Raw genomic sequence first — 14,156 nt, 5'->3', positions numbered from 1 at the left:
AAGAAAATCTCTCAAAAGCCAGGACTGAACCAACAGTCAGAATGTTTGAAATTATGCTTCCCCTGTCCTTCACTCTACCAGCTGAGGTCTGGAAGGGCACCAAGCATAAGGAACAACATCTCATTAACTCTTATAATGCTGTAATCTCCAGACTAAGGTGGCCGACTTCAACCAGGCTCAAGCCTTCCATCCTTCCGAGGTAGGTAAAATGAGGACCCAGATTGTTGGGGGCAATAAGCTGTAATAATGCCGCTGGGGGGGGGGGGCGAAAGCCCTAATAAGCAGGCATATACATAGAATGAAGGCTATTGCTAAGCACATTGATTTGTGCTTAGATTGTAAGGCACCCTGAGTCTTCGGAGAAGGGCGGGATATAAATGGGATTAAAATAAAAATAAAATAAATAAACTCCCAGAATTCGGGAGCCAGCCATGCTGAGGGGAAAGGGAGAATTTCCAAGCTGAGCCATGCTGGCTCAGGAATTCTGGGAGTTGAAGTCCATGAGTCATAAAAGAGCCAAGGTTGCGTATCCCTGCCCATGCCTATCGTTTTTTGTGGTCTAGTGGTTTTCACATTTACCTCACAGGCAAAAGGCTCAAAACCAGGCAGAAACACATCTTTTTCTCAGCATCAGAGCCACTTCTCGCTCAGAGAAAGGGCAGGAAAAGGCTTCATCCCTAAGACAAGCAAGAACCCCATACCATTTTCTCTTTTATTGGGGAGGAAATGAATGAGGGGAGGCTGATTTCAAGCCACCAATCAAGAAAGGCTGGTCATCCCAAGTGAGTGGAGAATAAAGCCTGACTTGAGTTTCAGCTCCCAGAATTCTTAACATGAGGGAAAAGGGAGGGTTTCCCATCCACGGCCTGCCTGAATCACCTTAAACACGGGAGGAGGAGGAGGAGCAGCAGGAGGAGGAGAACTCCTGAGGTGCACTCAGTGTTTTGCTAATTTCTGAGGCAGCTCTTGAGGAAAATGACTTTTGAGCTTCAACAAAGATTTCCTCAGTGTTCACAAATAACACATCGTTCCTAGAAATTAGGAAGAGGAAGCTCTAAAACTGCAATCTGTATAGATGACACTATCATATTTAGAAAGGCAAGACGTTAGAGAGACCCAATTCCACGCCCGTCATCCCTGGCCCCCTTCGGCGCCCTTGCAGGATCCCCTGGCATAGCGCAGAGCGTCCACCAGGGGTCTCCCTCGGCAGCGGTTGGAAAGGATGGGCAGTCCCCTTCCGGAGGGAACTGAGCATGCGCCTGGCTCTTCCGCCATCAGAAGGGAGATTCGTACTTGCCGGAAAGGCTGGAAGCGCCTTTGCTTTTTCTCCCGTGTCCGGTTCTGCTCCCCTTCGCTGCGGCCCTTAGGCTGAGCCAGCGGGCCAAGAGGCCGTGAGGAATCCCCGCACGGGGGGCGATCCAGACGTGACTCAGAGTGAATGGGGCGGGAGGAGGGGGCTTTCCTCTGATGCTGGAGGCGGGCGTGGAGTATGCAAAGCTTCATTGAGTTCCTCTTGTTGGTTTGTACTCAAGGCTACAGTTCCACGTGTCAAGAGTTGAGTGCGAGGTGTGTAAGGACTGGAACTCGGTTTCCTCCTTTCCCTCCTTTCCTCACTATCCGTTGGTGGCTCTGCCGGCGACGGTGCATTGGATGGTAGTTTGTTAATTCTGGCTTCTGGAGTTCACCCAGGACAGGGGAAGGGAACCTCGGCTCTTTTAGGACTCAAGGACTTCAACTCCCAGAATTCCTGAGCCAGCTATGAGCCATAAAAGAGCCGAGGTTGCCTTCCCCTGACCCAGGAGTTTGGGCCAGGAGGTTAATGGGGTTCTGCTGCCTTATGTTTTACTAGAAATTCAAATGTTGGTTAACCTGCTTGCTAAATCGATTTAGATAGGCACTCACGTGAATTTTCTTGTAACTGGAGAGATATATAATTTGGATTGTGCAAAGGGTAGTTCTTTCTAGGGAGAACAGAAACGATTTGATATAATTAATCTGTTAACAGAAACAAACCCAAATGTATTTATTTGGTATTTTGATTCCTTGATAGAAGTTGAGCAAGAAGAGAAGAGTGCTACAGAACTCTCCCCAAAAACAAATTAGTCTGTCTAATAAGATTCCCAACCACCCCGATTTTACCAGACATTGGTGAGTTCATAAGAATTTTTTTGTTGATTTGTTTATGGAGGAGGATGCTCAGTATTCAAATTTGTCACCCTGTTGCAACCCCCTGTGTTTTGCTTTTCAGATACCTAAGCTGGTTCCTCTGGAGACTGAAGTATCTTGTGAGTGAAGAGGCCTGAATGGCATTAGGAGAATTGGACAGACCCCTTGTGATTAGGAAGACCTGGGGAGATCAGTTCATTTTGGTGCTGGATTAGATGGAGGGACAAAGCCCAGCAGATTCAGAAATTGGAAAAGGCCCTGCAGCTGCTCTGCCTTGGAGCTTTGGGAAGAATGGGGCAAGTCCTGGGCAGAAGAGCCAAGAAGAAGAAGCCAACAGTTCAGACGTCCAATGCTGTCACTTCAGAGTAGTGCAGTTCCAGGAGGGAAGAGGTCCCCGAGATGTTTGCAGTCAGCTTCACCGCCTTTGCTGTCAGTGGCTGCAGCCAGAAAGACACACGAAGGCCCAGATGCTGGACCTGGTGCTCCTGGAGCAATTTCTGGCTTTCCTTCCCCCAGAGATGGAGAAATGGGTGCGGGAGTGTGGAGTGGAAACCAGTTCCCAGGCGGTGGCCCTTGCCGAAGGCTTCTTGCTGAGTCAGAAGGAAGAAAAAATTCAAGAAGAGTTGCAGGTGTGTGAATGTAATTATGTCAGTTCCAAAGAGAATCTCTCTGAATTTGTCAATGTGTCTCTGGTAGAATTTTCTGGGATTATGAACTCCTAAGACCCATTGTTCTATTCTTCTTCCAGAGGATGCATTTGGGGCAATTCTTGGATTCTCACTTTTCAGCTTAATCTATGGACATTGGGGTCTGCTGGGTTGCGTGCTCAATCCTGATAATTCATTTCTGTCTCTGTACTCTTCCCTTCTTTCTCTTGTCACGTCTTGTCCAGAAATCCTTGCAAGCTATCACTGAGTATCCCCAGGGGTGGAAAGATTCATCCAAATCCTCCCAGGAGCTGTTATCCAGGAAGAGCTTCCAGAAAGTTCAAAGTCAACACACCGCACTAGGTAACCGAAGTTCTTTTCATGTGATTTGAGGTTTGGACATCCAGGTGATTGTTTTGTTCATCTTGAATGAAATCCCTGCTTCCGCTGTTTTCTATCTCACAGATAATAGAAAGCTGTCCTTAGTGTTTTTAGAACCACCTTCTCTTTGTGGTGGAGCTGAAAGAGTGGCTGAACCTCTGCCTCAGGTAGGAGGAGAAATATTGGAAAGGTCCATGAACCTTGGATGGGTTTAATTTTATTCTGTATAATATTCACTGTGTAATGTTGCTGTTTCTAATGTATAATGTTGCTCTTTCCAAGCAAGACAAATTTTAGATCATATCATTGAAATTTCTCTCTTACCTATCCCTTCTGATCAATTTTCTCTGCCCTCCTGCTTCAGGCTCAGATTTCATTGTCCAGATGTTGTCTTGACCAGAGATCTTCTTTTCTATCTCCCAGGGTCATTCTCACATACCATTACAAGCTCTCCTAACACTCCCACGAAGGTGTGGAATTGGGGGGAAGAGTTTGTTCCCTCAGTTGATAAAGCAGTCCATAGGCAAAAGATGAGATGGATTTCCCCTGTATTTCCTTCTGCCCACTCTAGGAAGAATTGAAGCCAGTGAGAAGTAGTGGGTTAAATACCCAACTACCAATTGAGCAAAAAAACTGTTTTTGTTGGCTACACTGAAAGGCATTCCAAATATTTCCAACTTGATCCAATGTGCTTCAGTTGTGCCGTCAGCAAAAAGCTGTGAGATCTCATTCTGAATACTGCAGAAAGATGCCTTTTTTGTTCATAGGATCTCCCTGCTTAATTGGTGAAAGAAAACTGTCACATTATTCTTGGGATTATCTGCTAATTGGGAAACTTGTTTCCCTGTCCAGGATGTTGTGTCTTTGGAGGAAGTGGCCGTGTATTTCTCCGAAGAGGAGTGGTCTCAGCTGGATCCTGACCAAAAAGCACTCCATGAAGAAGTCATGCTGGAGAATTTCAAGAATCTGGCTTCTCTCGGTAAGAACCCCCATCTGTGCTCAGAAATGTAGAGAAGGAATGTCTGGGGGGCTTAGATGTTATTTCTGATAGGAAAATATCACTTTTTATTTATATCCCACCTTTGTTATTTTTTGCTCAGGGCAGTAGACACACCCAGTACTACTTCTTCCTATTTTTCCCCAAACAACAATGCTGTGTCATGGGTTGAGCCAAGAGAGATTGGCTCAAAATCACCCAGCCAGCATTCGTGATTAGGGCAGAACTAGAACTCCCAGTCACCCAGTTTCTAGTCTGGTGCCTTCACCATTGGACCAAATTGACTGAGATGTGCCCACTTGTGTTCTGAGTTTGGCATCATTCCAAGTTGAGGGTGGGGGAGCTTTTGCCATCCAGAAATTTTATTGACGTTCAAAGATTCTGTCTGACAGACAAATGGAGATGAGGTTTTTCACTGAAGTTGGGGAGCTCGTGGGTATGTTGCTGTCCCAGCATTATAATAGTGTCCAATAGTACTTGGGGGAGTTTCTGGCCCCTTGGAATTGTCCCAGGTCATTAAACAGGCTGACACACACGGTTGGTCAAAGTTTAGGACAAGGTTTTGCTTACTTTCATTCTGAGGTCATCCAGTTTTGATATATGAGAATTGGAGGGATCCCACTTAGAAATACATGTTTGGTAACAGCATGGTTTAGAATCTTCATGTTTGCCAGCAAAACCGCCTAAATATAATTTGCTAAATTTCAAAAGAAAAGATTTGGTCATTCCCCTAGTCTTGCTACAGTTTTCATTTTTCTTTTTCAAGGCTTTAACGGGCAAGAGAATAAGAATTGCAAGGAGGAATGCCAAGCGATCCATCTGGGAGAGAGAAAAGAGAACTTTACAGATCAAGTGCAACCAAAGAGTAATGAAACAAAGCCATCACAAAGTAGAGTTGAAGAAGGCTTTCCTCCGGTCAGTTTGCTTCCTAACCGTATAAGCACCGATACAGAAGAAGAACATTATAAATGCATGGAGTCTGGAAAGAGCTTTAATAAATCTGCTAATCTTATTTCCCATAAAAAGACACATTCAGAAGAGAAACGATATGCCTGCAAGGAATGTGGAAAGATCTTCCGTGATAGTTACTGTCTCAGAACTCATGAAAGGAATCACACAGGAGAACGGCCTTATAAATGCATGGAGTGTGGAAAGACCTTTAGTTATGGCAGTAAACTTACTTCCCACAAGAGGGTCCACACAGGAGAGAAACCATATCAGTGCTTGGAGTGTGGAAAGACCTTTACTTGTAGTGGTACTCTTAATAACCACAAGAGGATCCACACAGGAGAGAAGCCATACCAATGCATGGAGTGTGGAAAGACCTTTCATAGTAGCAGTAATCTTAATTCCCACAAGAAATTCCACACAGGAGAGAAGCCATATCAATGCGCGGAGTGTGGAAAGACCTTTACTTGTAGCGGCACTCTTAATAACCACAAGAGGATCCACACAGGGGAGAAGCCATATCAATGCATGGAGTGTGGAAAGGTCTTTAGTCAGAATTCGAATCTCACCTCTCATAAAAGGATCCACACAGGTGAGAAGCCATATCAGTGCATGGAGTGTGGAAAGGCCTTTACTTGTAGCAGTCGTCTTAATTCTCACAAGAAGATCCACACAGGAGAGAAGCCATATCAATGCGTGGAGTGTGGAAAGAGCTTTAGTAAGAAGTTGAGTCTCACTTCTCATAAAAGGATCCACACAGGCGAGAAGCCATATCAGTGCATGGAGTGTGGAAAGGCCTTTACTTGTAGCAGTCGTCTTAATTCCCACAAGAGGATCCACACAGGAGAGATGCCATATAAATGCATGGAGTGTGGAAAGGGCTTTAATCAGAATTCCAGTCTCACCTCTCATAAAAGGATCCACACAGGCGAGAAGCCATATCAGTGCATGGAATGTGGAAAGGCCTTTACTTGTAGCAGTCGTCTTAATTCCCACAAGAGGATCCACACAGGAGAGAAGCCATATCAATGCATGGAGTGTGGAAAGACCTTTCATAGTAGCAGTAATCTTAATTCTCACAAGAGGATCCACACAGGAGAGATGCCATATAAATGTGTGGAATGTGGAGAGAGCTTTAGGTGGAATTCTAATTTTGCCTCCCATAAAAGGATCCACACAGGAGAGAAGCCATATCAATGTGTGGATTGTGGAAAGGGCTTTAGGTGGAATTGTGATCTCACCTCTCATAAAAAGATCCACACTTGAGAGCAGCCATATCAATGCATGGAGTGTGGCAAGGCCTTTATTCAAAACTGAAGTCTCATTTCTCATAAAAGGATCCATATGGGGAAGCATCCATATGAATGAATGCATGGTTTGTGGAAAGAGCTTTGCGAGAAATTACACTCTTACTTGCCATAGAAAGATCCACATCTAGGCGAAACCATGTCAATACAGGAAATGTGGGAAGAGCTTCAATAGAAATACAGGTAGTCCTCGGCTTATGACTGCAATTGATCCCAAAATTTCTATTGCTAAGCAAGACAGCTGTTACCCTCATGGCAGGTTCTTTTGGGTTGCCTTGGGGCTTCCCTGATCTGGAGGATGATTCCTCTGATTTGCATTGAGGGGCTTTTGAGAGGCATTCTGCTTCTCGATGACCCTCTCTCCCACATTTGAAACAGCCTGTTGATTTCTTAGCCGTGGACGGTGGTTTCACTGGCTCACGTGTTTGCTCGGTTGGTGGGTGGGCCCATGGTTTTCCCCAGCAGTCCCTTTTTAGTAGAGGGACGCGGTGGCTCAGTGGGTTAGGACGCTGAGTTTGTCGATCAGAAGGTCGGCAGTTTGGCGGGTCAAATCCCGAGTGCCGCGTAACAGAGTGAGCGCCTGTTACTCGTCCCAGCTTCTGCCAACCTAGCAGTTCGAAAGTATGTAAAAATGCAAGTAGAAAAATAGGGACCACTACGTTGGGAAGGTAATAGCGTTCTGTGTGCCTTTGGCGTCTAGTCATGCCGGCCACATGATCACGGAGACGTCCTCGGACAAGCGCTGGCTCTTTGGCTTTGAAACGGAGATGAGCACCGGCCCCTAGAGTCGGAAACGACTAGCACCCATGTGCGGGGGAACCTTTACCTTTACCTTTATCTCTGCCTCCTCTGCCAGGACATACCAATAATCGAGATGGTGTGGGTCTCCTCGAGGCAGTCAAGCATCATATAGATCGTAGTTTAGCCCGTCTTTGAAATGACTTAAGATGGATGTCTTCCAGCCAGTTCAGCTTGCTGGCAATGGCCCGGAATTCTTGTGTGTATTCAGCCACTGTCTGCCCTGCCTCACCATTTTGATTCTCTCCCGGGCCTTACGATCAGCCAAAGGGTCCTCAAACCGCTTCCTGAGGGATGACATGAATCGGTTGAAGAATGATAAATATCAAATGTTAAATGTAAATATTAGTGGAAATTAAAACTGAAAAATCTATTAGGTCAAAAGATTGTACGTTCAAACAACTAGAATATATGTAAACTAAAAACTATGGATATATGTAACAAAGATATTTTCTGTGATTGATAAGATAAAACTTGTCTTTTAATTTACAAGTAGACAGTAACTATGTAGGAAAAAAGAGGAAACGTTTATGGTAACAAACTGAAATCTGTACTAATGATATCTGTATGTAATTGTATAGTACTACTCAGCCACCACGTTGCTTTTCAAATATGTGAATGTAATATTAGAAAATCAATAAATTTTTTAAAAAGTAATTAACTGTTGAAAGGTTTCAAAGATCTGTCTAAGAAAGATGTCCCTTCAGGGTTTTTTTTTTTAAAGATTTACACAGAAGGACAGGGCAAACCATGTCTTGTATGCACATTCTAAATACAGACCTTCTCACAATGCAGTTTTGGGAGATAGCATCACAGAAGATGGCCAACCCTCCCCTCTAACTTGAAAGATGGCCAACCCAACCCTCTGACTTAGCACGTTCCCAATGGTTTAGCACCAATCACTAATTGATGATAAAGCCGCAGCCTCATAATATAGTTTAAAATTGGGCATTTTAAGACCACCTCTTTCACGTACATCTTGCATTATCTTAAATTTTACTCTTGGTCTTTTCCCTGCCCAAACAAATTTATTAATACCTTTCTGCCTTTCTTCCAAATTTGAATCTTTTTTGAATATAGGTATCATTTGAAACAAAAATAAAAATTTTGGTAAAACATTCATTTTCACTGCTGCGATTCTTCCCAATAAAGACAATTGTAATTTTTTCCAACTATCTAACTCTTTTTGTATTTTTAACCATAACAATTCATAATTATTTTTATATAATTTCGCATTTGAAACTGAAAGATATACCCCCAGATATTTAATCTTTTTAACTATTTCAAATCCTGTTAATTTTTCTAAGACTACCTTTTGTTCTGTGGTCATATTTTTAGGCAATATTTTAGTTTTTTGAGTATTTAACTTAAATCCAGAAACTTTTCCATATAACAATATTATCTCCATCAGGTCTACAACTGACTGAGTCGGTTGACTTAATGTAATAACCAGGTCATCCGCAAACGCTTTCAGTCTATAATCTTGATCTCTTACATTAATTCCCTTAATTTTATTTGAATCATGTATCTTAATCAATAATATTTCCAGTGTTAAAACAAACAACAAAGGTGACAACGGGCACCCCTGTCGTGTACCCTTTTCAATATTACATGCTTCTGTCAAACTACCATTAACTATTATTTGAGCTGTTTGCTTCTGATATATTGCTCTAATAGGTTGTAAAAACTCATCCCCAAACTCCATCTTAATACTTTAAATAAAAATTGCCAATTCAATTGATCAAAGGCCTTTTCAGCATCCAAAAAGATCAGCACTGCAGAGACCTGGTTATTTCTCTCCAAAAATTCCAATAAATCTACAATATGTCTCACATTATTTTTCATTTGTCTACCACTTATAAATCCTGTTTGGTTACTATAAATCATTTGCTGCATAACCTTCATTAATCTATTTGCTAAAATTTTTGCAAATATCTTATAATCAGTATTTAAAAGCGATATTGGTCTGTAATTTTTGGTTTGGGTAAGATCTTGATCTTCCTTTGGAATCAACGATATAAAAGCTGTTTTCCATGATGGTGGCACTTCTAAAATAATTTCTTCAATTGATTCATCCCTTCCCTTTGCTCTTGTGTAAGTACAGGGATATTCACTTCTTGTAAATATCTATCTATATCTAAACCTTGAATTGTATTCCCGGCATATAACTTAGAATAAAATTCAACAAAAGCCTTTTTAATATAATTTTGCTGCAACATCTCTTTACCCTTGTATTCTATCTTATCTATGTTACGTGACCTTTGTTTTTTCCTTAACAAATAAGCTAGCCACCTACCCGGCTTATTAGCATTACAAAAAGTATTGTGTTTAACATACCGCAGGTTAGATGCCACTTGATCTGCCATCAACATATTAAACTGACCTCTTAACAAAGTAATTGCTTCCTTCACCCTCTTATCAGATGGGTTCAAAATCAGAGCCTTCTCTTTCCTCTTGATTTCCTCCTCTAACTCTTTATGCTTGTATTCCAATCTCTTTATGCTTGTATTCCAATCTTCCGGGTGAGATTCAAGGTACTAGTAATGGTATTCAAAGCCCTACATGGCAGGGGTCCGGAGTACCTGAGGGAACACCTGCTGCCGGCATCGACTTCCCTCTGCCCTGTGCGTTCCCACAGAGAGGGCCTCCTCAGGGTGCCACCGGTCAGAGAATGTCGACTGGTGGTCCCCAGGGGGAGATCCTTCTCTGTGGGCGCCCCGGAGCTATGGAACCAGCTACCGGTTGAGCTCCGGACGGCGCCCGACCTTCGCTCCTTTCGCCGCGAGCTAAAAACATACTTTTTTGAACAAGCTGGCCTGGCCTGATGAGGGGATTGGGGGGGGGTTTGCTATTGTTATTTTATTAGGTTTTAAAGATGTATTTTAGTATGTGGGCATTTATTTAATCTTGTTTTAACTTTTGTAATTTGTATTTTTATTCTTGCCCTGTTCACCGCCCTGAGTCCTTCGGGAGAAGGGCGGTATAGAAATAGTATTAAATAAATAAATAAATAAATAAATAAATAAATAAATAAATAAATAAATACATCTATATTTATTATTCAAATATATTAATGCTCCTCTCATATAGGCTTTACTTGCATCCCAAACCATTTCAATAGGAGTACCCTTATACATATTTATATTAAAAAATTCTGTCATCTGTTTTTTACATTCATCCACATTCTCTTGATATCTAAACAAATTTTCATTTAATCTCCAAGATCTTCTATCTTTCCTCTCCTTATCCAATTCCAACCATACTGGACTATGATCTGATAAAGTTCTTGGACATATCTTAATCTTCTTAACCCTAGAAAAAAAGCATTAGTAGTTAATACAAAATCAATCCTAGAAAAGGATTGATGTCGATCAGAAAAAAAGGTAAAATCTTATTCTTCCAGATTTTGTTCTCTCCAAACGTCTCTCAATTCCAAATCATCTTTCATCTCAAAAAAGATTTAGGCAATCTGGCATGATTTGGAGTACTTTTAAAAAGACCTTTTTTGTCTTTCTGTGCATCCAGGACTCCATTCCAGTCTCCCATCAAAATACATGATTTATAATCCCATTGAACAGAATCTTCCCAGGTATTGAGGTCAGGCTGATAGGTCTGTAGTTTCCTGGATCTATTTTTTTCCCTTTTTTGAATATGGGAACTACATCAGCTCTCTTCCAGTCCTCTGGTAGTTCCCCAGTGCTCCAGGATCTTTAAAAAATATAGTTCAGTGGTTCTGAGATCACGTCGGCCAGTTCCTTGAGAACCTTGGGGTTAATCCATCTGGTCCTGGTGATTTGAACTCGTCTAGGCTGGACAGGTGCTCACTTACCATTTTCTTGCCTATCTTAACTTGCATTTCTATTTGTTTTTTATGGCACTGGTTTTGGAAGATTGGACTGTTTTTTTCCCTTTGTGTAAAGACAGATGCAAAAAATGAGTTAAATAGTTCTGCTTTCTCCCTGTTGCTTGTCACCTTAGCTCTTTTAAAGTCCAAGACTCTAGTTTGGCTGTATTCTATTGCTTGTGCTTCCATAATGTTGAATTCCAATATTGCATGATCACTTCCTCCCAAGGTTCCTGTGGCTTCGACACTTTCTATCATTTCATCTCTGTTAGTGAGAATTAAATCCAATATGGCTAATCCCCTAGTTCCCTTCTCTACTTTTTGGGAGAGAAAGTTTTCTGCTAGGTTTGTCAGGAATCTGTTAGATCTTCCACTTGGTGCAGAATTTGTCTCCCAGTTGATATCAGGGTCCCCCATTACTATTGTGATGCGCTTCCTACATACCTAAGTTAACTGACTAGCAAAAAGTTCATCTATTTCCTCTACTTGGTTGGGCGGCCTATAGTATACACCTATGGCAATGTCATTTTTTCCTCTTTTATATTGACCCAAATACATTCAAGTTTACAGTTTTCATCATTGTTGTGCTCTATTTCTGTAGAGATAAAGTTATTTCTTATATATAGAGCAACTCCACCTGCTCTTTTGTTTAGTCTGTTTCTTTTAAATAATTTAAATCCCTCTAGCTGTGTGTTCCATTTGTGGGTTTCATCCCACCATGTTTCTGTAATGGCAACAATATCATATCCGCCCTCATTTACCTGAATTTCTAATTCACCCTGCTTACTGTTCATACTCTGCGCATTGGTGTATAGACATTTGAGTCCTTTATGACTGACCCTGTGTTTACTTGCTACATAACTTGTGCGGTGCCTGAGTTCCCCTATTTTCTTAGATTGCCAGGGATAGTGATGTTCTGTATCAATTAACTCACTGTCCCCACATATTAAATTCTGCTATACGCTGGCCTTTTCCATTTTGCTCCTTATACACTGGTAAGACCTCTGAAAAAGTGATCCTACAGCCTATTCTCCTGAGTTCCTGCCCCAAGCTCTGGAAATCATTCTGCACAGAGAGTACATCGTTTTGGGACAGATCATTAGTGTCAAGATGTACAATGGCATCCACATCACAGTCTTTGCTGGCATTGTTGACTATTTTGAAAATACGCTTCTTGTCCCTACTGGCAGTAGCACCTGGAAGACACCTGACCTCTTTTGAAACCTCTGTATCCTTTCCTAAATTTACATCCCTTATAATTGAATCACCAACCAGAAGGTGGCTTCTCTTTTTGGGTACCTTTCTTTTCTTGCATGACTGATGTGTAATACCTAATTCGCACTTCTCCCTGTCAAAAACAAGTTCAATCTCGGACCATGGTCCCCTGCTTATTTGAGTTATCATCACAATTACCTTGACCTGTTTTCTTAATGTCCATGTCAAGGTCAGCAAGGGCACTGTATCTGTTATGCAGGAACACAGCTAAAGCTTTGGGTTTATGGTTCACAGCTCTCACCCTGCCAGGATCCCATGGTTGTCCACACTGCCCTTCTCCTGCAGGATCTTTGTGGTAGAGGGGGCTGATAGCGTGGAGGCTCAGTAGAGTAGGAAGGCTGAACTGAACACCTGATTTCTGCCTGAAGAGTGTAGATTACAGACCCCTGATGAATAATCTGTCCTTGTAGACTAATAATTTGTGTACAGATAGGACAGTTTCCCAGTTTGAAAAGAGTGCTGCGATAGACAGCTGCAAAACAAGTGTTGCACTGAATTAAACCAGACATGCTGAGATGAAAGGAATCTCAGATGCACTTGCCCTGAATGTACCACCACTATTTTTGATTTTGTTATATGATTTGTGCACCATTAGGCGCGTGGGCTGCTACTGTGGTCCTCCACCCACTTCTCCTTAACTCACAGTTTTGTAGCTTTTCCCAGCAGCCTCTGGCAGTTTAAAAGCAAAGAGGGTCCAATCAGCAAGGACTTAGCTACTGTGGTCCTCCACCTACTTCTCCTTAACTCACAGTTTTGTAGCTTTTCCCAGCAGCCTAGTTTTGTAGCTTTCCCCAGCAGCCTCTGGCAGTTTAAAAGCAAAGAGGGTCCAATCAGCAAGGACTTAGCTACTGTGGTCCTCCACCCACTTCTCCTTAACTCACAGTTTAACTTAACTCAATGATCCAGAATAGTTGGTGAAATGGACATGGAAGATTGTTTGAATTGATGATGAATGCAGCAAGATTATTACATGCACAAAGTTGGAAAAATTTAGCACTACCAATCATGGAGGAATGGTTGGTGAAATGGACAGAATTTGCTGAAATGGACAAAATGATTTCTTTTATTAGAGGAAGGCCAATGTACCTATATTGGGGACTGAAACAATGTTAATGTCTTTACTGAGTAAAAAAATCCACGAAAACCAACTTGCAATTGATGCTTTTAATGATAGGACAGGACAGATTATAAAAAGAAGAGAATTACAATGTAACTTTAGAGAGAGAAGTTAAAATATAATTATATTTATAATTGCTATGAAGAATATTGGAAGCTACTTCTTTATGTTTTATAGCTTTATTTATAGTATTTATAGCATTTTGTGAATGGGATCTTCTTGCAAAACTTCCATTTTAGGTATGTAAGAAAAGTTCTTGTGCATCATGCCAGGACCCATCTTCATGTCAAAATGACCCCCCTGATACATGTGGAGTATCCACAAGCAGAAATCTGAATTGTCCTAACTTCTGACTGGGTGTTTATGCCCAATCTCACCATCTTCCTTACATCACATTCATGGCATATTACATCATCCCATGCTGTAGGAATTCTTCTCTGGAAATCTTACTTTAGCTCCTCTCTTGTTTAACTTCTACATAATAATTTATCAGTTGGATAATCCAGATTATCCTCATCCTAATTTGACTGATGATGCTGAGAAATTGAGTCCAATACTGCAAAGAATCCCAATTACACATAAATTATGATACAACTAAAATAATGACATTTTTACACATGTCCCCTGCAAGTATTTCTGGTATATTAACAATATTTCCATTGCACAAGTGCCATGT

General features: G+C 41.7%; 1 protein-coding gene across 4 annotated transcripts in view; it reads left to right on the top strand.

Moving 5' to 3' along the window:
* Positions 1–13,159, top strand: part of LOC310635275 (uncharacterized protein) — a 36,738-nt gene extending 23,579 nt beyond the window's left edge. The window contains exons 1-7 of one of the 4 annotated variants that reach the window (XM_083354047.1): positions 1,265–1,434; positions 2,051–2,148; positions 2,249–2,795; positions 3,059–3,176; positions 3,279–3,361; positions 4,047–4,173; positions 4,958–7,882. In XM_083354047.1, the coding sequence (XP_083210173.1) occupies positions 2,382–2,795; positions 3,059–3,176; positions 3,279–3,361; positions 4,047–4,173; positions 4,958–6,405 (2,190 nt within the window). In that variant the 5' untranslated portion in view covers positions 1,265–1,434; positions 2,051–2,148; positions 2,249–2,381 and the 3' untranslated portion in view covers positions 6,406–7,882. Of the gene's footprint in view, positions 1–1,264; positions 1,435–1,537; positions 2,796–3,058; positions 3,177–3,278; positions 3,362–4,046; positions 4,174–4,957; positions 7,883–13,148 lie in introns of those variants that run through there. The other 3 variants (XM_083354048.1, XR_014491374.1, XM_083354046.1) reach the window with 3 other exon arrangements.
* Positions 13,160–14,156: the final 997 nt, after the last annotated feature.

Source organism: Vipera ursinii, assembly GCF_947247035.1.
Source record: "Vipera ursinii genome assembly, chromosome: 2".
In the NCBI taxonomy this organism is placed as follows: Eukaryota; Metazoa; Chordata; class Lepidosauria; order Squamata; family Viperidae; genus Vipera; species Vipera ursinii.
The sequence above is the reverse complement of the archived record's forward strand: the minus strand, read 5'-3'. Positions and strand labels throughout refer to the sequence as shown.